The sequence below is a fragment of the Lepisosteus platostomus genome, chromosome 7 (assembly GCF_059453375.1).
Source record: "Lepisosteus platostomus isolate fLepPlt1 chromosome 7, fLepPlt1.hap1, whole genome shotgun sequence".
NCBI lineage: Eukaryota > Metazoa > Chordata > Actinopteri > Semionotiformes > Lepisosteidae > Lepisosteus > Lepisosteus platostomus.
Window position 1 is genome coordinate 44,018,910 of NC_142617.1, and position 25,055 is coordinate 44,043,964.

At 46.7% G+C, this 25,055-nt stretch overlaps 1 protein-coding gene across 1 annotated transcript; it reads left to right on the top strand.

Moving 5' to 3' along the window:
* Positions 1 to 927: 927 nt before the first annotated feature.
* On the top strand, positions 928 to 24,639 carry dstyk (dual serine/threonine and tyrosine protein kinase). Its single transcript, XM_088640680.1, has 13 exons — positions 928 to 2,460; positions 11,725 to 12,125; positions 15,379 to 16,099; positions 16,415 to 16,653; positions 16,958 to 17,041; positions 17,642 to 17,818; positions 18,294 to 18,423; positions 19,048 to 19,204; positions 20,326 to 20,458; positions 21,383 to 21,496; positions 23,002 to 23,116; positions 23,450 to 23,584; positions 23,987 to 24,639. Exons 1-13 carry the CDS (start codon positions 2,235 to 2,237, stop codon positions 24,172 to 24,174), a joined length of 2,820 nt encoding a protein of 939 aa, XP_088496806.1. The 5' UTR covers positions 928 to 2,234; the 3' UTR covers positions 24,175 to 24,639.
* Positions 24,640 to 25,055: the final 416 nt, after the last annotated feature.

Here is a 25,055-nt window from a genome sequence, read left to right on the forward strand (position 1 = left end):
CGCCGTAAATGGGTGACCCTGCGCTCTGACCCTAAGTTTCTCTCCCTGTCTGTGTGTCTCATGGAGAGCAAGTTGGGGTATGCGAAAAGACAAATTCCTAATACAAAAATTGTATATAGCCAATAAATTGATCTTATCAACGTCATTAAGTTCTTAGGAGAATCTAGGGTGAGACCCCAGTATATGACACAGCCACAGACCTTGATAGTTTTACCACTCCTGGGAATCTGCGCCGTCTAGCGGATCGTCTGGTTACTACAACACGTGGAACGCCACAAACCAACTGAATCCAAAACAGGCGCCCTCTGTTCACATCACAGAACGACAAAGAACTATTTCTGAATTTCCCCTTTTAAGGCATGGATCTCGCACTACTGGTTATAATCAGCCCTTCTAAAATTATTCTCACGCTATGTCATGTAGTCTTTTTTATATTAAAGGCGCAGTGAGTGTATCATACAAGAAACAACTATAATGATAATCGGTAAGCATTTGCTGCTTTATTGTCGCATTGAAATACAAAAGTAATAATACACATTAAAACGATAACATTCAATTGTGTGTAAGCTATATGTGCTATTTTTTCATATGTCTCACTAATTGTACATTATTGAAATAAACAAGACAACCATCATTTTCATCATAATTCAATCACTCTTAAGTCCTTCATTCGCTATACGTTTGCTTAGGTACAGGAGCTTTCTGTCACAATGCTGAATGCTGGTGCTTCTGGCTGCAGCTCTTTGTGCAGTCCTACACACATGACCTCCCACACGCAGGATGTCTTTAACAGGGCTTTGGTAATAACAAACACTTCGTGGTGTAGTTTTGCCTGCCGTTCCAGGCTGGACATTTTCCTGAGCCTTTTGTGACAGATTTTCTTAATTTACGTTTAAGTGTGCATGTTAATAAGAATATATAAACTAGGTAATCCGACCAGGCATCGCATAATCTCCAGCACAAAATCTGCATTGTTTTTCAGCAATTTATCCTTTACCGGACTACAAATCCCAGGCTGCCCTGTTGCGAGTCTGCCCCTATGAAAGATCCCTCCCCGGCGCACTGCGGATTGTTTGTTCATGTCTGATCCGAGATTTACCCCTTTCTAGAGCAATTTTCCGCGAGTACACAGTTACTTTTCTGGGAATCGGAGCTTTCTGTGCTGGAAAACTCACTCCGAGGAAACTGCGTGCCCTACATGTCCGGGGGAGTCATTTTTGCTTGCCTCTCCCGTCTTCTCCTTTGTTGAAACAGCCGCGGCGCTGCTCGGCTCCAGCGCTGGGCTGCGGCAGGACCTGGCTGTTCCCTCGGGCGGCTGCAGGCGCTCGGCTCCGGCAGCCTTGGCTTTGGCGCTTCGGAAAAGGCTTCGCCCTGCCGGCATGCCCGCAGTTAGACAAGTCGCCCAGGTCTGATGATTAACTGCGTCCTGCCTCATTGGATGCGCTTAACTGCCGTTGGTAGCGTTATTTGGCACACACGGCACCTGGAAGGACCAAGGCTTTTCTTCGGCTGCTCGCTTGCTTCCCTCGGCGAGGTGCTGCTCAGACCGCCGCTTTGCGGCTCCCGAGTGCACCGGGACGCCTCTCTCGGAGTGCCTGCGCCCTGACCTCCCTGGTGCCGGGATTGGGCGGCGCTTCCCCGGAGCACCCGGACAGTTCTCCGCTAGAGAGATCAGACAGCGGGCGGGGTACCTCAGGGAAAGCGCCGGGTATTGCTGGGGCCTTGGCCCGCTCCCGGGTGGACTGCGGGTCGGGTGCGACGGGGAGGGAGCCCCGTGGGCCATCCTGACCGACCCGCCGCCGCCCCCACAGTAAGGGGATTTGAGAGAGTCGTACGATATCGGTGTTTGGGGATGTTACAAAACTCCCTACAGAACCGCTTTTTGTTTCTGTCCTTAGTCTTTTTTTAATTGTAAATCGTATTTCGTATCCAGATTTAGATGAATAACGTTGATTTTTTTTCGGCTCCTGTACTCGAGTTGCTAGAATAGCTACACACTACACTGAACATTAACACACTAATACGCCCCCCAACCACCACCACACATCCCTCATTAATTCCCGTGTGCATGGAGATTAACAGTTTAACACCGTTACGAAATTAGGGTGTTTTGACCGTCTAGGTTGGATTATATAAGTATTAGGGTACGGACGTGATCACCGAGGAAGAGGGGGGCACTGGCCTGCTCTTCGCTTTTGGAGCCCTGCAGGCACCATCGCCATCGGGCACAAGACATGGACGGAACCGGCGGTGGCGGTACCGGTACCGGTACGGGGACCGGGCAGAAAGTTACCCCTATGGCCCGGGAGCTGACTCGTATCTTCAGCAACTACAACAAGAACTCCATCTTGCTGAAGAAGAACCTTAAAGAGACCAACAAGTTCTTTCGGGAGATGAAACAGAACTACAGCAACGCCTGCGCCGCAGCTCCGAGCTCGGACACCCCTGCACCGGAGGCAGGTAAGCGGTCACCCCAGAACACAACACAGTTTGCGTAAAAGGTTGCAACCGAGAGGCGTGTATTAGACCCGTAAGGTTGGTAATAGCCAATTGATCCGAGAGTCCTGACGAACCAGGCAGAAACCATTGAATAGGCTTTGACAATATGGCAGTATAGCTTGTTCCACACTACCACAGCCCTTTGTGTAAAGAAGGGCCTCCTGTTCTAAATGCACTTCCCTGTAGTTTTCACTCTCTTGCCCTCCGGTTCAAGATTCATCATTGCCTTTGAAGTTCTCTGGATTTTGTCCATGCCTTTGAAGATTTTGAATACAGTGCCCTTAATACAGGTCCCGTAGTAGTTTTCTCTGTTCTCTGACTAAAGAAGTTTTTTTAGCCTACCAGCCTGAGTACATACATTTTCAGCCTTTCTTTTTTAAGTCAGAAAATGTATGTAGTCACTGTTCTCTGGGTTGATGCCACAGTAGCAGTGTCATTTTGCGACTTGTTGAGCAAATTTATGTAGAGTTTTCGAAGTATGGTTTTACAGCTCTTCTGAACATAATTCTTTGATTGAAGCCTGAATCCTATACATCTAATAATGTATCCTAACACTGTTGGCCTTTTTTATCGGTTCACAACAATTCATCTATTTCATAGGCAGCTTCTTCAAGCCCAGTGCTCCCATCTGGATAGTTTGGACAGAGGATAAAAATGAAAAGGTGCCCAATCTGAGTATGTCCCTTTATTTCTTCATTTGTCTTAATCTACCCTTATACTGGCCAAATTGTATTGACCCGAGGATGAACTTGCTGGCTTTTTATGAACCCTTAGTGCTTGAGAAATCATTTTGCCTTGTGGTACCGCCAGTGAATCCAGGATAGTGTGCTTATCTGTTTGCCCGGCCTGCAGTGTCAACACAGGACCCTCTACAAAGAAAAATACTGAAGTTTAATAAGCTCTTTGAAAGAAAAGTTAAGATTCTAAAAATTGGCCAGTATTGGCATAATGCAGTAGCAGGGATCAGAATAATAGCACACTCCAGATGTTGTTTGTTGGAGAAGGAGGTGGTGTGGGTCGGGATGGTGTGAAATTTGGTCTTATAGTGAATAAGCAGGTGAAGTTGGTTTGGAAAGAGGCAGGCAGCTGTTCTAGTGTAATGCTGGACACCAGGATTAATTGTCTGTCCTACTGTATAGATGCATGAGGTGAGATAATTCCTTAATCGCCTTCAGAATGGTAAAAGACCAGTAAAATCTTTTGACTTTTATGGTTAACAGCCAATGATGTTGCAGGCGGCGCTTGGATGAGAGCAGTGGTTAGCCAGAGCTTTGTGAAAGTGTTATATGAAATGCACACAGACACAGGCTTCCGACAGGCCTGCAGTTGCAGACGGACGAGGGGGATTTGGAAAAGGAGCCCGCAGGACGGATTAGGGGCTGTGAGGAGGGAGACCTCTGTACATTGTGCAACTCTCAGCTAATTCGTTCACAGACACGTGTGGGTTGTTTTGCAGCCTAAAGGGGGAGGTGAGGATTTTCACAGAAAAAAGGATCTTTTTCTCTTCTGCTGACTTTTTCATGTGAAACCACTGCGCCACCAAAAGGAAATGAAGCTCGTCCTTCAGCCACCTCTTCTAGGGGAAAGGAAAAGTCTTGGAGCACTGGAAAAATTAAATTTTTGTTTCAGTGTCGTGCTGGTATCATCAAGTCTTCAAGGAGAGGATGGCGGAGAACGTCCATTAATAATTCATTCAGTGTGTATAGTTGTTCAGGGCTTTGACTCGACTGTTGTTGTGTAAGGAAAGCGTTTAAAAAGTGAGTGATGGAAGCCCGGAGTGCCGTGGGGATGAGAGCAGGTTTGCGGTATCGAGGCAATGTCGCGAACCAGGCCTCTGCTGCCTCTTGTCGAGAGGCCGAGGCTGCGTCACCAGTTCGGGTCGTTGGATGCAGGCACGGTGTTTACCTTGCTTTCCTAAACCCTGGATCTCCCAGGCTACATCTTCACTGAGAAGTTCAAAGAGAGACCTTTTAAAGGAGCTCCTGTAATATCCCTCTCTTTGAGATTTACGCATACAGATTTATGAAGTCAGGATTTTTGCAAGTATAATTTTCTCACACCATGAAACCGGATCTGTAGAATTAAAGCCAAAGAGCCTGGATTTTGGAAAGCGGGTATTGTTATGATTGTTGTTTCTCCTCTTCAGACCGTGGTCCTCTGTTTTTCGTGGTGCAGGTTGCTGTGCTTCGAGCTCTCTTTCTGCACCTTCAGGGTCACCTGGAGCAGCAGGCGTGTCTGCACTTTAGCTGATGATGAATGTGGTGAATTGACAAAGCCCTGTGGTGGGTGAGAGGGGTGCCAGGGCAGAGGGTGGCCCAGGCGGCTGCGGTCGGACCCAGAGCTCAGTTTGCGCTTGCAGCCTCGGCACACAGAGGCCCTTGTGTTCGGCTCCCTGCACCACTTGAATCAGCTGCGTCTCCGGCGAGCTGGCATGGCTCTGCGCCGGCCTGCGAAAAGGGTGGCACTTGGTGCCAGTTTGGGTTTTAGTGCTTTTCTGAGCTACTGCTGAAATCCAAAGTTTGTCCCCAGCAGTGAATTTTTTTTAACAACAAGGAACTTGCTGTGTTAGGAAAGGGCACTGTGTCTGATGGATGCATACTTGTTCAACAGCGATGGCTCCAGTTCTTGCTTTTAAAAGAGTTGTGGTTGGAGACAGATGCTTCTCTTGAGTGGCTTGGGTGCCTTGTGTACAAACAGAAGTGATCATAAAGATCCAAAGGTTAGGAAAGTGTTAATCATGCTGTTGACATATTACCTCACTCCTTGCCTGATTAGCAAATGCTGTGGTCAGTGACAATTGCTCGGTAAACGCAAAGAACTTGTAGAGGCTACTTGTAGAGGCTGATTGCTGTTCCAGCTCAACTTTTCTAAGTGTGCCTGCAGCTAAGCTGTGTACTCACTTATCACCCCAGAGCAGAGCTCTGTTTGTAATCCCTGCTGGACGTCATTTTGGGATCTTTCCTCAGTGGCCACCTGTCGGATCTCTGGACGCCCATCAGTATCGTCCAATGAATATACTAGAGTGGAACAAACTAAAGCTGGTGGTAAAACTAAATTTACGAACAGAGTGGGGGGGGGGGGGGGAAGAGAAAACTGTTAGAACACAAAAGAGAATAAAATAAGTTTAAAAGGCTGGTTCACAAAAATCAGGTTTTTAGTTTAATTTTAAACCACCACCACCTTGGAACTAATTCACAGCTTTACTAATTCCAAAAAGTTAAAAAGGCGAGAATGTATGAAAAGCCTGCAATACTGCAGTATGTTGAAGTCTTTGTAAGTTTGCGTGACAGTGGGGTGGCTTGATGCTTGTGTGATGCTTCACAGCCCTTGGGCTCACAAGGTGCAGTCATGTTTTGTACCCTGTGCCTGTGGGTTAGGGTTAGGGATAGGCTCAATGCCTCCTGCTAAAGATAATTTGGTTGAAGGAATGAATGGATTCATAAATGGACCAATGTTTTAATTAATGGGGAAGATGCAGGTGTCTCTGCATTTCCTAGAGTTGGGTAATGTCAGTGTGTTTTATTGATGCACACTTGGGGTCAAATACAAAAGGGCTTTCATTTACAGGTAGGTGCAAACTCTGCAGCTGTACTCAAATTTGTCATAAAAATCGTGAATGCTTAGAGAAACATTTTAAATCCATTTTAAACACTGTTCAATCTTTAGCCAGAGGTGTGTCCTCTGTGAAGCCCTTGTTCATCAGGATGAGATCTGTGGCTCACACCCCTGTAGAGTCAAGGAATCGGCTCAAACTCAGGTGGTCATCTCTCTTGCCGAGGTGTGAAGGAGTGACAGTCTGGCAAACAAAGGCAGGGGGTTTGTTATTCATTGGAACTGCCAAGTGCTCATGACAGATGCATCGCAAAGTTTTGAAGGTTGGAGAATATACTAATAAAATGCATCAGAGGATTGTGTGTTTTAGCAACTTTTTATCTTGTTGCATATCTGGCAGTTATTTTTCCCTGATTAGCGTTTGCTGCGATTGTAAAGAATTTCACTCTTGAAGGTCTCCTTACAGGCTTCTGCCTCCTTCATGATGATAAAATAGAAGTTGTACCGTTTGTGTAATTGGCCAGTTTATTCAGTTAGAAATGGAATTTGAAATGTACTTGGAGTAAGGTTGAGTGCACACAAACTTCCAGGGGACTCGTTTGTTCAATCCTGCAATGGCTGTAGCTCTTCTATAAAAGGTGCAGCAAATGAAACCTATGGAAAGAGAGCCAGAGGACGGGGTGGGGATGGTGCATGTGAAGAGGTGCTGGCAGACTACCGGAGTGCTGGGGCTGTAGCTGGGAGCCATTCTGAGATGCTGTGTGTGTGGGAGAGGAGTCATCAGAAGGGATTGGGTGTCTGTGCAGGTGTGGAAGTGAGGGAAAGGGCTTCTCTGTGCTGGAGGCAGAGTGCGGTCAGTGAGAGGCGTCTGGGAAGCAGCAGGCTTGCTCTGTACCAGCTGAACTGATACCATGAAATCGCTGTGAGTCACCAGTTTCAGAGAGCACAAGGCTTGCTCTGTTCAGAGTGCTGTGCCTGGACTGGGTCTCTGTCCCAGCATGCTGAATGTGGAGAAAAGACGCTGTTAACCAGAGGCCTTGCCTTGTCATTAGTGGAGTGAGAGAGGGCTTTTTGCAGGTTTGTCTCACACATAAGAAACCCATGCTGACAGCAGTTTTGGTTTGGCCCTCCTCACGGTCTTCCCCTGTGCTTGGCTGTCCCTCTGCCACACTGGCTGATCTGGAAAGTTAATCGTTCTGTTCGCATCCTTGCCCCAGAAAAGGCTTCATATATCCTGATTGGAACAGTAATGTTTCTAAGCGTCTCAAAGAGATTTAGAAGAATATGGAACGTCATTCATGCCCTTGTTTAAGATGCCCTTGATCCACTCCTTGATGAAGGCCTTCCTTAGATCCACTGGCTACGGTCTTTGACTGTTCCCATGTAGCTGAATTCTGACTTCGTGTAGCTGTTGTGTGAGCTCTTCTCCCTGGCCCCTTTTTGTCTCCTGTTATCTGGTTCAGTTTTTCTGTGGTCCAATAATCTCTCTATACCTTGATACTGATGAACAAGAGGAACACCAGTCTACATTTAACATCAAAGGGGCAGTCAGCATTCACATCAGCAGCTGATGCATGCAGAATGCCAATTTCATTTTCAGTATGGGCAAATAGGTTTGTTGATAGTAGTATCATTTCTTGGGAGTGATTGCTGTGATTTCATAAGGACACATAGTAAAAGAAGGTACAACAATGTGGGATTAATAATAAATCAGGAAGCAGGAGACTACACCACATCATCTTAATGTGCAGAACCTGGAACGGGGTGTGGTGTACCAGAGGATCTGTTTTAGGCCAGTTGCTCTTCCTGATTTCCTTTAATGTTTTCACTTCTGGTTTAGCTAGCATAGTATTTGAATTTGTACGTGATACAAAACAGGGATAGTGACAAATGGGTCAGCAAAGGAATTACAAAGCGGTGGAGCAGACAGACACTTGGCAAATTAAATGTAATACTGATAGGTGAACTTATTGGTTGGCAGTTGTGGACTACAGGAAGCTGCTATCTAGGTGTTAATGTAGCTGCTTCTATGTCCTCCTGAAGACAATGTGGGACAGCAATAAAACAAGATGCCAGAGTACAAGAGTAGGTGGGCATAGAGGAAAAAATTAGTAATTTACTTCTTTGGGTTTGAGACTTTAATATTTATGAAGCATTAAGCATTAGTAAGACTTCACTTAGAACACTCCTCTCAGTTTTGGATACTATTTCACAAAAGGGATGATGTAACCTTAGAAATGTCTTAGAAAGAAAAAGATGAGCAACACTCCTAATTCCTGGTTGCAGGAGATGGAGAAATGTGTTCCAGGTGTATAAAACCCCAAGCGGCGCAGGTAGTGAAACCAGGACATGGGTCCACAGTTGGAGTATAAAAGAGAATTTGTGTAGGGGAGAGAATAGGAAATGCTGTCTTGCACAAAGAGTCGTTTGTATTTAGCTGGGTGGTGGAGGCGCAGGCTCAGGGATCCTTGAATGGAAATGGCTGAATGGATGTTCAGATTCCCGTGGCTTCTCATTTACCAAAGGAGCAAGACGGACCAAATAGCCACCTCCTTTTTGAAGCCTTTGTTATGTTTGTTAGATGACTTCAACTTGCCAGTATGATTTGATGAAGAACGTGTATCCCTAGGTGTTCAGACAGGCATAACTTTATTGCAAGTTTACCATGTTCTGCTTGAGCAATGAAGATTGCTTCGTTACTATCGGCGTGGGTGAGTAGGGCTTGTCTGAGAGAATTTGCCCAGGGAACAATGATTCAGAGGGTTCTGCTCTAGGAATCAGCGGGCGAGTCCGGAGGAACCAGGAGACGTGGAGTGGCCACACTGACCCAGGACCTGTGTCATCACTGTCCGATTGCAGTGGCTTCAGCACGACCAGCTCCAGGAAAAAGGAATCCCACTTGTCTGCTCATCACATGACTGGAGCCCCCCTTGTTCAGGTCCGCCTGGAGATGCTGGCTCTCAGTTGCTCTCTTATGTCCAGCATTTGCTCCTGAACTGAATTCTTACCAGTGCCATTTCCAGCTGTGCACAAGTGTTGGTGACAACTGGGATTGACCGAGCTCGGCCAGTTTGCTGTGCAGGAAGAGTGGCTCTCTGTCCAGAGGATTAGTTAGCAGATCATCTGTGTGTCGGCGCTGCCAGGATTGTGTTAGTGCTCTGGGAGATCTTATTAATCTTTATTATTATCTATTATCTTATTAACCTAGTACGGTTTTCATTCTGGCAGTGCATATTGTTTTGAACTGTTTTTTTCTGCGATGCGGCTTTGATATCAATGTTTAAAATACTTACATTCATTAGACCTGAGTGTTTTCTTTTGTGCATCACTAAGTATGCAAATGTGAAGAACTTATCAAACCTTTCCAAGTCAAATTTTTCCTAGAGATTTTAGTTAAAACATAACGGCCGATTTGCCTGAAATTCCCTGATCCTTGCCCTGCACATAGACTGAAATTCAGTGGATAATTATTTTAATGTCTTTTTGGTTGTAAATCCCAGTTAATGTTTAGAGAGTGAGTCACCTGTAGAGTTGTGCGCACTTAATTGTTCTTTTCTAAATGGCTTTAGATCAAGGAAAAGAGAGCCTGCTGTAGGCGGACGAGTTTATCAACTGGCTGCTTACAGGTTACATTGTAGAAGCGCTGCACTTCTCTGTGCCTTGTGTGGCTGAGCATGGTAACTGTGCAGAAACCAGCCTGTGCATTAGAACAGCTGCTGTTCAGTTTTAGAAGCACTCGGTACCTATTGCTGATTCAACACCCAATGGCTGATTTTAAAATTTTGTCTGGCTTCACAATGCATCCGATATTCTTGCATGTGATAGGACCTAGCCTAGGCCCAGAGAGAGAGAGCCCTGTGACCACTGCCTGTTCTTTGTCATGTTGTATAACTGCAGTGGATCATGACTCAGCAGCTCTGATTAGCACAGCTCCTCCTGGCCCAGGCAGCCACTTAGCTTCCTGTTGTTAACTGAGAGATGTCAGGAATCTCAGCTCAGCCTGAGCCCACAGCCTGCTGCCTGGCTTTGCTGCAGTGACACTCCTGGGCCTGTCTCTGAATCACTGTCTCTATCTCTCCACGTGCTTCAGCGCAGACTGTTCAGCGTCTGTTTTCCATTGGCATATCGTGCTGGGGTAATAATAAAACGTCTGATACCTTTTGTTTGGCTGCCTTTCCTCAGGGAGAAGGGTTTAATATTTTGTTTTAAGCTTCTGAAATTGCTTGCTGTGTTAGGTGGTAGTGAGTCATTTATTCACAAACGTTTTTCTGTAATAAAGCTATGGAGCAGATTTTCTTTTGTTATCTGTCCGGGGTTACAAAACATAGTAACCCTACAGAATGAGGGGTTTGAGTTTTGTTTTTCAAATTTGTTTGAATTCACAGTCAGTCTCTCAAGTATTATTTAACGAGCAGCTTCAAGGAGAGGAGTTTACTCCAACTCTTTGATTTCTCCCCGAGGCAGAGGGGGGGTGGGGGTGGAGTGTGCAGCAGAGTTGCAGAAGGAAACTTCCTGCCTTGAGAGTGAAGCTTGTCTGGATGGGTTTCAGGTTCTCTGAGCGACTGTGTGACGTTGTGACTGGCTTGTCTGTGTGACACCTCTGCCCCGATGAGTCCCTCATTTCTCTTCCTGCAGCTGTCTTGCATGGTGGCGCAGAACACAAGCCCACACCTTGCCTCTCTTACTGAGCTTCTTCGTCTCTGTCAGGCTTTGCGAGCCTGTTTCTTAAGCTGAGAATGTGCTTCTGCCTGCTCTGCAGCACAAACCCTATAATTTCCTCAGTCTTCAGCCCAATAAACATAGTTTTAGTGACCAAAGGGAGTGATTGACTGTTGCTGCTCTGAAATAAAACGTGTGCGTGCACACCAATTGGTTTAGTTTAGCCCCTAGTGGTTGAGCCTGTTTTCCTCTGTGTGCCCAGGTGCTGGGTTCAGGAGGGGAAAGTTTAGTTGTTGGGGTCTGGGTGTGCACCAAGTGCATGTTGGGTTTTTATTCTACCCTGGATCACCTGGTTTGGAATCTCCCATCTTCCTCCCAGCTCCTGTGATGGCGAGGTTGTAAAAATGCCCCAGGGTATTGCATGAGCAGTCACGTGCCCTGTCCTGCTGGAGTGGGCTTTGAGGAGCTGTGGCCCTGACAGGGACGAGAGTCCCTCAGTGCTGGGTGGTACAGGAAGCAGCAGGATGGAACAGTAGACTTTAAAGACTCGGTGGGATATCCACGGGGAGAAGAAAACTGGGAAACCGTCAGGCAAGTGTGAATGCAAGATGAGGGAATGGGGCTGATTCCCAGGGCTGTGCAGACGGTGCAGTGCACAGTGCCTTAGTATCATGTTTCATATCTGTGTGCAGTATGCCACCTCTTCATACAGTATGTCTTTCAAAATGTGATTTTTCTCCCTCTAGCTTTACTAAGTGTTAGACTGCATGTTGGTGCCATGGAAGTAGAGAGCAGCAGGAATAGGGCAGAGTGTAACCAGTTTGACACTGAACCTGCAGAGACTGGAAAACAGATAATAAGTAACATAATAATCCTCTCTCTTGCAGCGTGAGAGTAGAGCTGAAACGTGACAAGGAAAACCCAGCCTGTAAGGCTTGCTATAATTTTATTTTTCCTTTTTTCCCCCCTCTTTAATTTTATTTTTCTTTTCATCCATGCCTCCTCTATCTGCAGGGCAGCTAGGCTGCATCTCCTTCCCCAGCCATGAGGAGGAGTTCCTCCAAGCCAGTGTTGGCTGCACCCCCTACATTGTCATCCTGGGGCAGGACTGTGGTGCCCGTTACCAGCTGGTGAACTGCCTGCTGGGGGAGCGCCTGCTGCCCACGGGGCCAGAGAGCGGAGGCTGTGGAGGGGCGGGTGGCTGCAAGAGGCGGCGGCTGCGCTTCACGCATGGGCGACAGACACGGCTCAGCCTGGCTCTGCCAGATCAGTACGAACTTGTGCATCAGCTGGCGGGGCACCGCGGGCGCTGGGACACTGTGCCACAGGAGGACCTGGAGATCCAGGAGGAATGCCAGGACCCTGCCCACCGGCAGGCCGAGCTGGAGGTCACACTGCACCACCAGCTGCTGCAGGTAGGGGGCAGTCCAGTATAACAGGATTTCTAGACCACAGGGTCTCCAGATGGAATTCCAGAGATGGAATCCCAATATCTTGCATTACTGCAACAATTAATTGTTGACTTGGAAAGGCTTACCTGTGTCTCAGTCCTGGTTTATGTCCTTGAGCACGCCTCACGCCATGTCAAGCCGTTGCTGTGGGAGGTTCTGTTGTGTTGGCGGGGCTGTGGGCGTGGCGAGACCTGCCAAGTGGTGGAGAGCTCAGGGGCAGCTCGGCCTGTGGCCTCAGGGCTGCCAAGATGCTTCATTGAAAGAGCACTTGTCCCAAGGTTTAAAACTCGCTTTCATTTCTATTTCATTGGCTTGATTGTGTTAATTTCCTGTCTTTCCTGCTCTTCTGGGTGTCCTGGGACCAGTGTCTTCCTGGGGGTTTATTCACTCTGATTCTCCTCCTCCTTCAAAGGGCTGCTTTATCAGTTGTCTGGTGACATAAATGAGTAATTCAAAGCACTTTATCTCCAGAATTGGGAACTTCACATTAGGAAGAAAAGACAAAGACTTTTTTATTTAGCAGAGTAAGGAACAGCATCTTACATCTTAATTCAGGGTATTTGTATTTGCTGTTGAAGTAAGGTTTGTCACAGAGAGAGCTCAGTTGTGATTGAGCCTCAAAGACTGGCTGATCACACTGGGCGTCTCCACTCTGATTGCATGCCGGTGGCCTGTTCTTCCACAGGACATCTGTTGCACAGCACTGAGCAGGCTGCTGGTCCAGATGAGCTGCCTGTGGATCCTTTGGTCTGAAATTTTCACTGCTTTAAAAGCAAAAAAGAACAGTCTTGAAATGGAGTAGTTTCTTAGATCAGCTTTCCTTGTATGTAAAGTGCATGAGGATAAAACTGAAGAAGAACGATGAACAGGAAGCCTCGCTTGGTGGGCCATAGTGCAATGCTAGACACTGTATTGTCTGCATTCTTGGTCCTGAGTTACTCCTGAGTTAACTGTGGGAAGAGATGGGAGAAAGCGGATATTAGCTGTAATGTTTCTAGCTCTTTACAACTGCCTTATCTGTCAGCTTATGATGTGTGTGAATCAGCACTGTCAGATTTCCACAGCTCTGCATACCTTCTTATCCCCCTGGATGAGCTGTGGGGTGTGAGCTGCTTTCCCAGAGAGAGGATTATCCCTGGGGAAGCTCTTCCAGGCAGCCAGAGGGACCCAGTTATCCTGGGGGGGGGCTTAGCCTGCCTGTGTCCTGTCACATGTCCCTCGCGGACTGACCCGGCTGTTAGAGAGGACCCTGGCACCCACTGCTGCAGGGTCTTAAGGGTGCGTTTTACACATAGAGGTGTGGAGAACAAGCTTTGTTTGTTTTGCCCTGTTTTTCTTTTCTCCCCAGCCCCCTGCTCAATTCACAGGGGCATGACAAACTGGCCGCCTCTCTGGGAGAGGGGCTATTTTTGGAATTTGCAGCTTAAAGCAGGAACTTGCTAATTATTTTTTTAATAGGGCAGCAAAGCAACTCCCCCTTCTCTTGCAGTGTATGGTTATGCAGGAGCTTGAAAAATAACTGAAGGTTTCTTGTTAAGATTATCCATTCATGGAAGACTAGTTTGACTTTTGAAGTAGCTTTGTTATACTTTTGATTTGTGGTAATTTGTTTTTGTTTTACTCTTCTCTCTGCTTGGGCTGTTTGTGGTGACTAGCACAGCTCCTGTGAATTTATCCCTTACTGACAAGCTGTGTTCTGAAATGGGTATATATTACCCATGTCAAATAGAAATACGATATTATGAAACTAGAGTATAAACCTGGCAGTGTACCATCCCTGCAGTGTGGTTGTGATTTTTTAAAATAAATTTCTTGCCTCTAAAGGATAGAAAGAGTACTCAGGCTTACACAGCAGTTTTTTTCAGTTTTTTTAATCATATTACAGGAGCTCTCTAGATCTCTTCAGGAGTCCAGCAGTTTATTTTGCCTTTATTGCCTTGGAATAATTTTTTTTATCTCTGAGTTTTGATTTTGCTTAAAAGTTGGCAGCGTCTCACTCGCTCTGCAACGACCAAACAGTCGCCTGCAGCTCCCGTCGCCTAGAGACGGCACTGGCTGTCTCTTTTGTTTACATGCAGTGCAAGTGAGTCATCATATCAGTATCCCTTTCTTCTTCTCTGATATCTGCCACCCTTTCATTCTCCTTTTCTCTGTTCCCCATCTTACTCTCCTCCTGTCTTTCACAATCTGTCTTGGTTTCCCTCAGCCCTTTTTACTGGCTCTGTTTCTGTCTCAGCACAGCCCTCCTGCTTTGTCTTTCTTCGTTTTCCTCTGGCTCATGTCGGGGTCAGAGGTCGGACAAGTGACGTCTGTCGGGATTCCTCTGCGCTGCCTTGTGCTCCAGGGGTCCCATGACTCTCCAAAGTAGAGAGCCTCATGGCTGGGCTGGTTGGAGAGGTTTAGATCTCTGGGCTTTGAAGCTGGCCCCAGAGAGTCACAGCTATTGCCTCAGTTAGTCTGTGTGTTGGCGTTTAGTGTGTACATTTCTGAACTGAATGTCTGTTTTTCTATAGGGTGCGCCTCCGATTTCGTGAATGCAAGATTCTTGATGTTAAAGGCTCCCTTTAATATCAAGCTCTAATTTGAGATTTAAATCTTGATTGAATTATATTTTGAGGTGGTGAGACGCAAAATTAACAACTTTTCTTGGTCGGTGTGCACATGAGTGAATAAGTCATTTCTGGAAGATTCGGTTGTAGATTCATTGGTTAGATGCTTGACTGGTGCAGAGGGCTGTAAACTCTTTCAGAATGTAACAGTGCCATCTGTGAGATTCTGTCAGCCAATATGTGGAGCTATATAATATTTGTGTCATTACAGCTTGTCAGTAGATGTATGCAGCTGAAGCCGAAGACTTAAATTGTTTGGGAAAGGGGGGTCCCTCTGAAGCAGCCCCTGTTCCCCAAGGGACATCCTGTCCTCATCTTTTGAAGGGAGTCCTGTCGGATCCTGTGAGGCCCTAAAAGAGCTGCTAAAAATACTGCTGAGAAGACTCAATCCATTGAGAGAGGGCCTAAGTGGCGTAATTAATCTTAATTCAATTATAAATTTTCAGAGGGTCTAATCTAATCTAATACCAGTGCTTTATTAATTTATCAATTCAGCTGCCCTGTTCGAGTTTGCGTGGGGTGTGGCAAATGCCAACTTAGCCTGGAGCTGCTGTTAGTGAGCCATGGCACTGCGTTCTACCTCACACCTCTCCTCTCTCCCTGGGCAGGAGTGCAAGATTCTGGTGGTGCCGTGCCCCAGTGTGCAGCCCCTGGAGGAGGCGCTGGAGGAGTGCCTGCGGGGCGTGGTGCCCATCCTGCTGTACGCCATAAACCAGGACACACTCTCCCTCGCGCAGGTGGAGGACTTGCGGAGTGTCCGAGAAACTGTTCCCTTTGCCATCTGCTTCATCCGCGTGCCCAGTGACTCCCCGCCCCCCTGTCCCCTCACGGAGCTGCCCCCTGACCTGCCAAGCAAGGGAGTCATGGAGAGAGAGAGAGACCGGGAGAGGAGCCCCCTCCAGGCACAGCTCCTCTCCCTGGGCTTCCTCAGCAGTGCAGTGGGCAACTGTTCCTGCGGTGCCCCCACACAGGCTCCTGCTGCCAAGCCCCAGAGCGTCCTCGGCGAAGTGTTTGAGCGCCTGCCTCGCCTGCTCGCTCCTTTTGCCCGCCTGGTCCTCCACAACCAGCAGGTGGAGGCGGCGAGCCTGCTGAATGGTGTGCACTGCCGCTGCCTGGACCTCTTCATCAACCAGGCCTTTGACATGCAGCGCGACCTGCAGATCACGCCCCGCCGCCTGGAGTACACTCGTGACAAGGAGGCTGAGCTCTTCCAGTCGCTGATGGGCATCGCCAACCGCAAGCAGGAGGAGATGAAGGACATGATCGTGGAAACTTTGGCCAGCATGAAGGAGGAGCTGCTAGAGGATGCGGCCAACCTTGAGTTCACAGGTAGAGAGTGCTGGAGAGCTGGTCAGAGCTGGGGGGTTTGGAATGTGGATGAAAAAGAAGAAAATTAAATAGTGAAATAATCTGTGGCTCTTGCTGTCACCTGTCCAGATTGTACTCGGTGAGATCATGGTCCTGCTCACAGGTACTAGCAATTTTCTGAACCCTGAGTTTCTATAGCTTCAGAGCTGTCCTGTGGCAAATGGCACATTTTCTGGTTTGTGAATGTGATTGCTTTGTGCTGTATATTCCTTTGTGCTGTCCGTGAGACCCTGTCTCTTGCAGGGAAATAAAACTACTGTTCTCTCTCGCTCTTAGACATCATTGTACCTCCGAACGGAGAGCCAGTGAGCTCCAAGGACATTAAGTCGTGCATCCGTCAGATCCAGGAGCTGATCGTGCTACAGCTAAACCAAGCTGTGGCTAACAAGCTCATCAGCTCAGTGGACTACTTGCGGGAGAGTTTTGTGGGAACACTGGAGCGCTGTCTGCGCAGCCTGGAGAAATCCCATATGGACACCTCCTCGCACAACATCACCTCCAACCACCTGAAACAGGTGATGGGATGGGTCAGAGAGGCAGGGAGGGGGGTCACACTCAAGGTCAGACTCTGACACCTAGACAAATCAACAGCATAGGAGCCTTTCTATACCCAGAATAGTCATCTGGGGTACCACCATTAAGATGAAGAGATGTAGGGCTTGAGCAGGTGGAAGGCCTGACAGTGTGATCTTACACACTGGAAAAGGAAAAGCAGGATAGCTCACCTAAAACGGGTGAAGGAAAAAGAGATGCGGAAGAGGAAAGAGAAAAGGGGAAGGAAGAAGTGGAGTTCTCAGCTGTGTGCCTCTTTTCCTGCAGATCCTGAACGCTGCTTATCACGTGGAGGTGACCTTCCACTCGGGCTCCTCTGTCACGCGACTGGTATGGGAGCAGATCAAACAGGTACGGAAAAACTTACACAAATACAACACGCTACAGACCCATCTTATATATTCTGTAAAATGTTGTTGGAATTTGGATCTGCTTCATATGGTGCCGAGCTAAAGTAATGCTGGGATATTGGTCAAAGTCTATTTGAAGAACTTCCTGAAACCAACCTCCCAACAGGAAAGGTGCTGTGCAGATCCACAGCTGTGTGATTTAATCTTGATTGTCTTACTTTGGAACATTGAAACTTGTGTTGTTTCAATCCTCAACGGTATGTTTGGTACTGTGTTTACCTGACCTTTGCTTTGCAGGTTACTGAGCAGGATTAGGATTAAGGCAAGGTTCAGGATTGGACTACAGTCCATTCAGTTTTAATGGACTCTTTAAATCACTGCCATTTTAAGAATCTGGGGTTAAAGAGTTAAATAGGCCTTTTAAGCAAATTGTTCAGTTCATTGAACCAAAGACTTTACAGATGTGAGGCAGACATTTGGTCCATCTGACTTGTTTCATTGTTGGGCACTTATGGGTTTGGATGTGATACAGGGAGTTGTTCATGAATAGATCCACTGTGCCCTGTGAACCTGATCTCTCTCACTCTTTGCTCTATTGCAGATTATCCAGAGGTTGACATGGGTGAACCCGCCTGCCATCACTGTGGAGTGGAAGAGGAAGGTGGCCCAGGATGCCATCGAGAGCCTGAGTGCTGCCAAGCTGGCCAAGAGCATCTGCTCGCAGTTCCGCACACGGCTCAACAGCTCCCATGAGGCCTTTGCAGCTTCACTGCGCCAGGTACACACCCAGCCTTGTGACAGGGACACCTCCACATTGGCAGAATAGCAGCCAGTAATCCCTCAGTGTCTGATCTTTATTCCTGACCTGTACTGGAGAATCTGGCACGGCTTTGAAGTACCAGTTTGAATTGTGGTCATTTCCTTCTGCAATGTTTCAATGTGGACAGCAGGCTCATTGCTGTAAAGGGGTAGACATGAGACAATGAACTTGTCGCATGAATCCGGCAGATTGTGAGCTTGCATTGGATTTAACTGCGACACTGAAGCCTGCTTTCCTCTTCTGGGCTGTACCTGGACTCAAGGCTTGCTCTTGCGCCAATCAGAAATGGGGGTTAACTGGTTTAATAATTAGTATAAATGATAATTCAGGAGCTGGTGCTGACATAAGGCTCTACAAATCCAGCCTCGTTGAAGGAGGTGGGCTCAGGCGTTGGGGCCTGCGTGAGCTGACCGCTGTCTCTGTATCCACGCAGCTGGAGGAAGGCCACACCGGCCGCCTTGAGAGGACGGAGGACCTGTGGCTTCGCGTGCGGAAGGACCACGCCCCCCGCCTCGCCCGTCTGTCGCTGGAGAGCCGCTCCCTGAGAGACGTCCTTCTGCACGGTGAGGGGCCATCAAGAGCAACTCTCAAGAAAAAAGCATTGGCAGATCGTACAGAACAACACAAGACAGGTCACAAACAAGAGGGAGGCCATCCATTCCATCTGGCCTGTTTGGTAGCTCATGGTTAATTGATCTGAGGAGCCCAGCCAGCTGTTTCTTGAAGGAAGCTTGTAAAGAAGGAGTAAGGACGTGTCTCCTGGTTTACCTTGTATTTTTTCTAGTATTTCACTTTTGAAGAAATCCATTGGGTTGGCTTTGTCGATGCCTTGAAGGTTTTTAATTACTTGTATCAGGTCTCATTGTAATCCTCTCTGATCAAGACTGATAGAGTTCAGTTCCTTCAGCCGGTCAGTATAGTATTTCTTTTTGACATTTCTTCTTATTTTGCTTATTATATCGCCTCCATTGCAATATTCCTTTCAAAACAGCAGAGTCAACTGGATCGTTTTATAAAGTGCTTTCATTTCCCTTATATTTTAGTGTGAAATTGTAAAGTTGCGCTCTAGAGTCCGCGTCCAACAGGATTATAGTTACCTCGTGGTGCCATGTGTCCCTTTGCTGTCAAGTCTAATGCTTCATCGTAACTTCTCCTCTTTCCTTCTCTCCCCTTGCTCCGTGTCTTAGGGAAGCCGAAGCTGGGCAAGGAGCTGGGCCGGGGGCAATATGGGGTGGTCTACCTGTGTGACAACTGGGGGGGTCACTACCCCTGTGCCCTCAAATCCGTAGTCCCCCCTGATGACAAGCACTGGAACGACCTGGCGCTGGAGTTCCATTACACCAGGTGGGGAAAGACCGTTACTGAGCTTGTCAGAGGCACAGGTGGGTGGGGTTGAGATCACTCATCTGGCCCCTGATGACTGCTGGTCACACAGAATCCCAATTCCACAAGCCAAGTTCAGTCCTTGTGGCTCCAATATTGGATGTTTTTCATCCAGCAGAGCTCTTTATTTAACTGAGCCTTTCGCTGAGTGAACAATTAGGAAAACTGCTAATAATTCAAGTGTAAAGACAATTTATACGTAACACTAAATCTGCAGCTTCTTTAAATCTGGAAATGATGATAAATGTATGATGTGAATTTCCAGTTCATTCAAGTAAAGGAGAGCAGTTGGAAAGAAGGCTGACAAACACTGGTGAGGACGGGATTGGGATGTCTGTCCTTACGGTAGCTTTTCGCATTATGATGTGAGAGAAATGTACTTGATGAGTGCTGACATTTTGTACAAAGCTAAAAATTTGGTGTCTGAAAAAGTTGGTCTTTTGAGCTCCTAGACGTGGACTACTTTTTATCAAGAAATGTCCTTAACTTTTTGATGTCATACAAAATTGTGGCTGAAGGAGGCACATGATCCATTAACAATGAGCTCCCTATCCCATAAACATGGAAAATCCACAATAAATAAAATCTTAATCCATATGGAATGAACTTTAGTGTGGTGATAAATGAAGCCCTTTGTTGTACTAGGCCATTCCGACCTTTAATTTTAGTTTTATTTAATTTGATTTATTTCCAAAGGATAATGACTCTCTTAGCAAGTTTATTTCCTCTTTTGATGTACAGTATATTGATTGTGAGGTATTGCAAATCTCATTGATTTGCATTAGATTGAATAGATGCCAGTATTCGAAATTTTACAGAAGAGCATGTCCTCTGTGGCATTAAATCTTCCTGATCTCTTAATTTCTGAACGACTTCTTGATGTGAATGTTAGTTTTCATGTTATTTTTTATGTTAGTACTTGTAGATTTTGCCTGTTGTATTGTAACATGGAAGATCCTGCAAACAATGCAATGCTTGTTTTTCTATGGTGTGGCCAGGTTGATGAAGCTGATGTCCTTAGTCTGAGTGTCTATGCTTATTGTATTTGTCTCTCCCTCCTTTTTGCTCTTCCTCATTGCCAGGTCCCTCCCGAAACACGAGCGGCTGGTTGATCTCCATGGCTCTGTTATTGACCACACATATGGGGGTGGATCCAGCATTGCGGTTCTGCTCATCATGGAGCGACTGCACAGGGACCTGTACACGGGACTGAAGGTACAGCACTCGTACATCCACACTGCCACCCGTACGCTGCAATGCACGCTGCCACCTGTACGCTGCACAAACAGTACAGAATTCATGTATGCATGTTGCCATCCATATGCTGAAGGTACAGCACTCGTGCACGTATGCTGCACTGAAGGTACCGCACTCGTGCATGCATGCTGCCACCCGTATGCTGCACTGAAGTTACTTTACTCGTGCACAGACGCTGCCACCCGTATGCTGCACTTTAGGTACTGCACTCGTGCATACACGCTGCACTGAAGCTGCCGCACTGGTGCACGCATGCTGCCACCCGTTCCCTGCACTCTAGGTACTGCACTCGTGCATGCATGCTGCACTTAAGCTACCGCTCTTGTGCACGCACACTGCCACCTGTACGCTGCACTCTAGGTCCTGCACCTGTGCACGCATGTTGCACTGAAGCTACCGCACTCGTGTGCGCACGCTGCCACCCGTATGCTGCACTGAAGGTACTGCACTCGTGCACACTCTGCCACCTGTACGCTGTCCTGAAGGTACCGACACTTGTGCTCGCACGCTGCCACCCATATACTGCGCTGAAGGTACCGCACTCATGCACGAACGCTGACACCCATACACTGCAAAAACAGTACAGCACTCGTGTATGCATGCTGCCATCCATATGCTGCACTGAAGGTACCGTACTTGTGCACGCACGCTGGCACCTGTGCATGGCACTGAAGCAATAGTATACTTTACAGTAACAGAGAAACAGTAACGATCAGAAAGAGACAAACACATTTGAAGGTGAAATATCTCCAAGTCTGACACAGGAAAGTCGATTCAGCTTTTTTTGCTATGGTCTTGCTTCCCTCTTGCCTCGTTTACTTTCCTTTTCAGTCCCTCTCTTCTTCTTTTTCCTCCTCTCATTCCCTATCTCGCTCCCCACAGGCGGGCCTGTCTCTGAGGGAAAGGCTGCAGATCGCCCTGGACGTGGTGGAGGGGATCCGCTTCCTACACAGTCAGGGGCTGCTGCACCGCGACATCAAGCTGAAGAACGTGCTGGTAAGAGAGGGGAGAGGTACAACCAAGTGTTTACAAAGAGGAGGCCATTCTTCTCATCCTGCTCATTTTAGTTCTAGCAGCTAAATGATCCAAAGATCTCATCGAGGTGTTTCCCAGATAGAAGCCAGGGTATCCGCTTCGGCAGTAAGGCTGAGTAACTCGTTCCATAGTCCAGCAGCGCTTTGTGGTAAAAGAGGTTCTGAGTTTAAATTGCACTTCCCATACTTGTGCACAGCTTCAGTTGTGTTTCATCTCTGATTCTGAAGCAGCCAGTTGGTTGCCGGTGTCAGTGCTTCTGTGCTTTTTGACTGAATTGGGTTCCGCTGGAGTCTTGTTCCTCCAAGGGACAGAGGGAGAGAGCGCGAGACAACTACAGAGGAGGGAAGAGAGGTCAGTTCCTCAGCCAGTGACACTAACTTTTTTCCATCACTGTTTAAAGTGCAATTAGAAAAGCAGGATGTTGTCCTTGATCAGGACCTGGAGTCCCAGACAGTGCAGTGCTGTGTGTAACTGGGCTTGTTTTCCTTAGCCAGACTCTCTGAACTGGTCTCAGCACTCCCTCAGAAAGAACCAATCATTAGTCCCAGCTTCAGAGGCAAGGGGTCAATTTAGAAATTGCTGTCGGATACAGACTGGAAGCTCTAATGTTGTTTTTCATTCTAGAGGATTGTGGAACTGTGGAGGCTCTGCAGTTCATTTATTAAATTAAATTTAACATGGTTTCAGTACTTCTGTTTTGAGTATTTAATGGTTTAACTCAATCAAAGTCATGCCACAAAAATATCAAATGCAGCTAGTGTCTCAAATTTAAATGATTAAAAATCTGTTCAGTTTTAATTAGAAAGAAAAATTAAATTAATCTGTGATTTGTTAAATTTCCATGTTTCTTAAGCCTTTAATCCAAGACTTACAAAACATTTTTCTGTTCACAACTGTTCAGTTGTTGAACTGCTTTGATCTGGAAATGCGGCTGCCTGCCCTTCTCATAGCATGTAAGAAATTCATGCAAAGTCATATGATTATAATATGCTTGAATTATATGGAGCTCATAAGCCAATAACAGATACAAATCTGGTGCAGTCATATTATAACATGCTGGCTCTTAAAATGATCATATCCAAGAGGAACCCAGCTGGGCATGGAGGAGCTTTATAAGTAGGGGCAATGTGTGAGATCGAACACAAGTCTCTGGATGTCTTTATTTCTGCGCCTCCCTCTTACTGTTTTTGACAGCAGGTTTTGGTAAAATGAACGTTTTAATTGTACTTGTGTCTTTCCAGAATCCACACAAACGCATTCAATAAATTTTATAAGAAAAGCTTGCCAATAGTTTCGATATGTACCATAAACAGTTAGAAAGTGTTAAGACGGCTGCTGTTTAAACACTACTTGATCTCTTCTGAAACAGACTTCTTGTTTAGGGTCAAATGGAGGTGCTTGTGCACACTGCTGATTTTAAATAATGGTGTGGAAAAGGACACTCATCATCACTCCCTCTCCTTTAGCTTGACAAGCAGAACCGAGCAAAAATCACGGATCTGGGTTTCTGTAAGCCTGAGGCCATGATGTCAGGCAGCATCGTGGGCACCCCCATCCACATGGCGCCAGAGCTCTTCACAGGTTAGTGTTGTGCCACCCACACAGCCTGCTGGCCTTTTCTGGCTTCCCAGGCTGAGCTCTTATAGAACTTGCAAACTGGCACATGAGGTCCTCTTTTACTGAAGCCAATGTAAAGAATACAGGTGGCATTCTGCATCAGTGGGAGACTTGATAAGGTCACAAAGTGGGCAAGCTTTCACAATCATTCGGTCTTGAGATCCTTATGCTAATCTAGTCTGAAGACAATAATTGTGTTGAACACCAGCTGAGCTCTTAATCTCATCTCTCAATGAGAAGGGGCTTGGCTCTCTAGCACTGTGGGGTGCCTGCGCTCAAAGCCACTCTGCATTTCAGGGAAGTACGACAACTCTGTGGATGTCTATGCCTTTGGGATCCTGTTCTGGTACCTGTGCACGGGCTCAGTGAAGCTGCCAGAGGCTTTTGAGAAGTGCTCCAGCAAGGACCAACTCTGGAACAATGTCAAGAAAGGTGAGCAGGAGAGTGTCCAACCATGGGCCATCGCCCTGGAGAAGCCTGAACTCTCCAGAGAGGCCAGTTCCTCTTCAGAGAGCAAGAGAATGATGCCTCAGCCCTCCAGTCCTCATCTGATGAAGGTGAAAGGGTTGAGTTGAAGAACTGGGTCTTTCTGACTGCTGGTTGGGATTGTTGTTGACTAGTGGGAAGTCAATCTCTAGTATCTCTAGTAATCTCTAGTAAACACAAGCACAGTACTTGGTAGGTGGCAGTATCTTTGGGCGCAGTGAGTGAGGAAAAGTTCATAGGGACACTTGGAAACTGTCCTTTACTCGTATGAAAAGAAGAAGCCCCAGTAAGGAAGAAATCAGTGTTCCTTTCACCTAAGCATTTACATTGCTTTTCATGTCTTTACAGGAGCAAGACCAGAACGCTTGCCCACATTCGACGAGGAGTGCTGGCAGCTGATGGAAGCTTGTTGGAATGGAGACCCTTCAAAGAGGCCTTTGCTGGGCATAGTGCAGCCTGGGCTCCAGGGCATCATGGACAGACTGTGCAGCACAGGCTCAGACAGGAAGAGTGCCAGCCTGGATGATTCCACCTGATTGGTTGGGGGAGAGGGGCTGGGGGGGGCTGTTCAAACTGGGCCAGAGAACAAAGACCCTTATTGGCCGAAAAGCAACTGGGAGGAGCTTGTCAAGGAGTGGCCAATGGAAGGGCCTAGTAAAGCATCGCCTAGCAACATCTTGTTCCGTCACATGGTTCAAATGCATCCAAGGATGCATAGATTTTTTTATGAGGACCTGAGAAAGTAAAGATATATATAAATATATATTAATTATGAACACAAGCATACATTATCCATCTTCGTTCTTAGCATGCATGTTGATGCTACATTCTCATTGTAGGATATATAGATAGGAGATTGTTTTAAAAGAAATGAAGTTGCCAAGTATTAAAAAAGAAACACATTTTCATTTCTTTTAGATTGTATTTAAAAGGGTTGTTGGTTTTTTGTCTGTGTATTCTAAAAGTATATATCTTTTTTTAAATAAAATATCTATGAATGATTTGTTTCAGTTGTTTTTAATTTTAAAAGGGTTCAACCTTTTAATCATTAGTCACTGTGTAATTTTGTAATTATGACATTGTGTAAAGTGAATCCATCACTTTAAAATCACTAGAATTGTGATTCTGAAAGTTATTGAGACATCACTGCGTGACTATAGTAATATACAGTCCAGCTATAAGCGTAGTTTAGACAAATGTACTGTTCTCTTCCTGGCCAGTGTATGCATCACCTCTGCTGCATCTTTCTGTGTGCTGCCAGCTGCGCTCTTCCTATAAAGTGATGTTGCAATCGATTGTTTCTCAAAGGGAGTGGTAAGTAGATCAAGGAGAAGGAGGAGCATACTTAACTGCATCGGCACAGCGGGAGGGAGGAGCTGGAGAAGACTGCTGCACCAGACTGCCCGGTTCACCTTAG

What these genes read in the sequence shown, in the direction of transcription:
- dstyk (XM_088640680.1), top strand. Translation starts at nt 2,235, where the DNA reads ATGGACGGAACCGGCGGTGGCGGTACCGGTACCGGTACGGGGACCGGG. An exon ending in GAGAGACGTCCTTCTGCACG is followed by an intron (nt 18,424 to 19,047) that starts GTGAGGGGCCAT and finishes TCCGTGTCTTAG; the next exon opens with GGAAGCCGAAGCTGGGCAAG. An exon ending in TCAAGCTGAAGAACGTGCTG is followed by an intron (nt 21,497 to 23,001) that starts GTAAGAGAGGGG and finishes CCTCTCCTTTAG; the next exon opens with CTTGACAAGCAGAACCGAGC.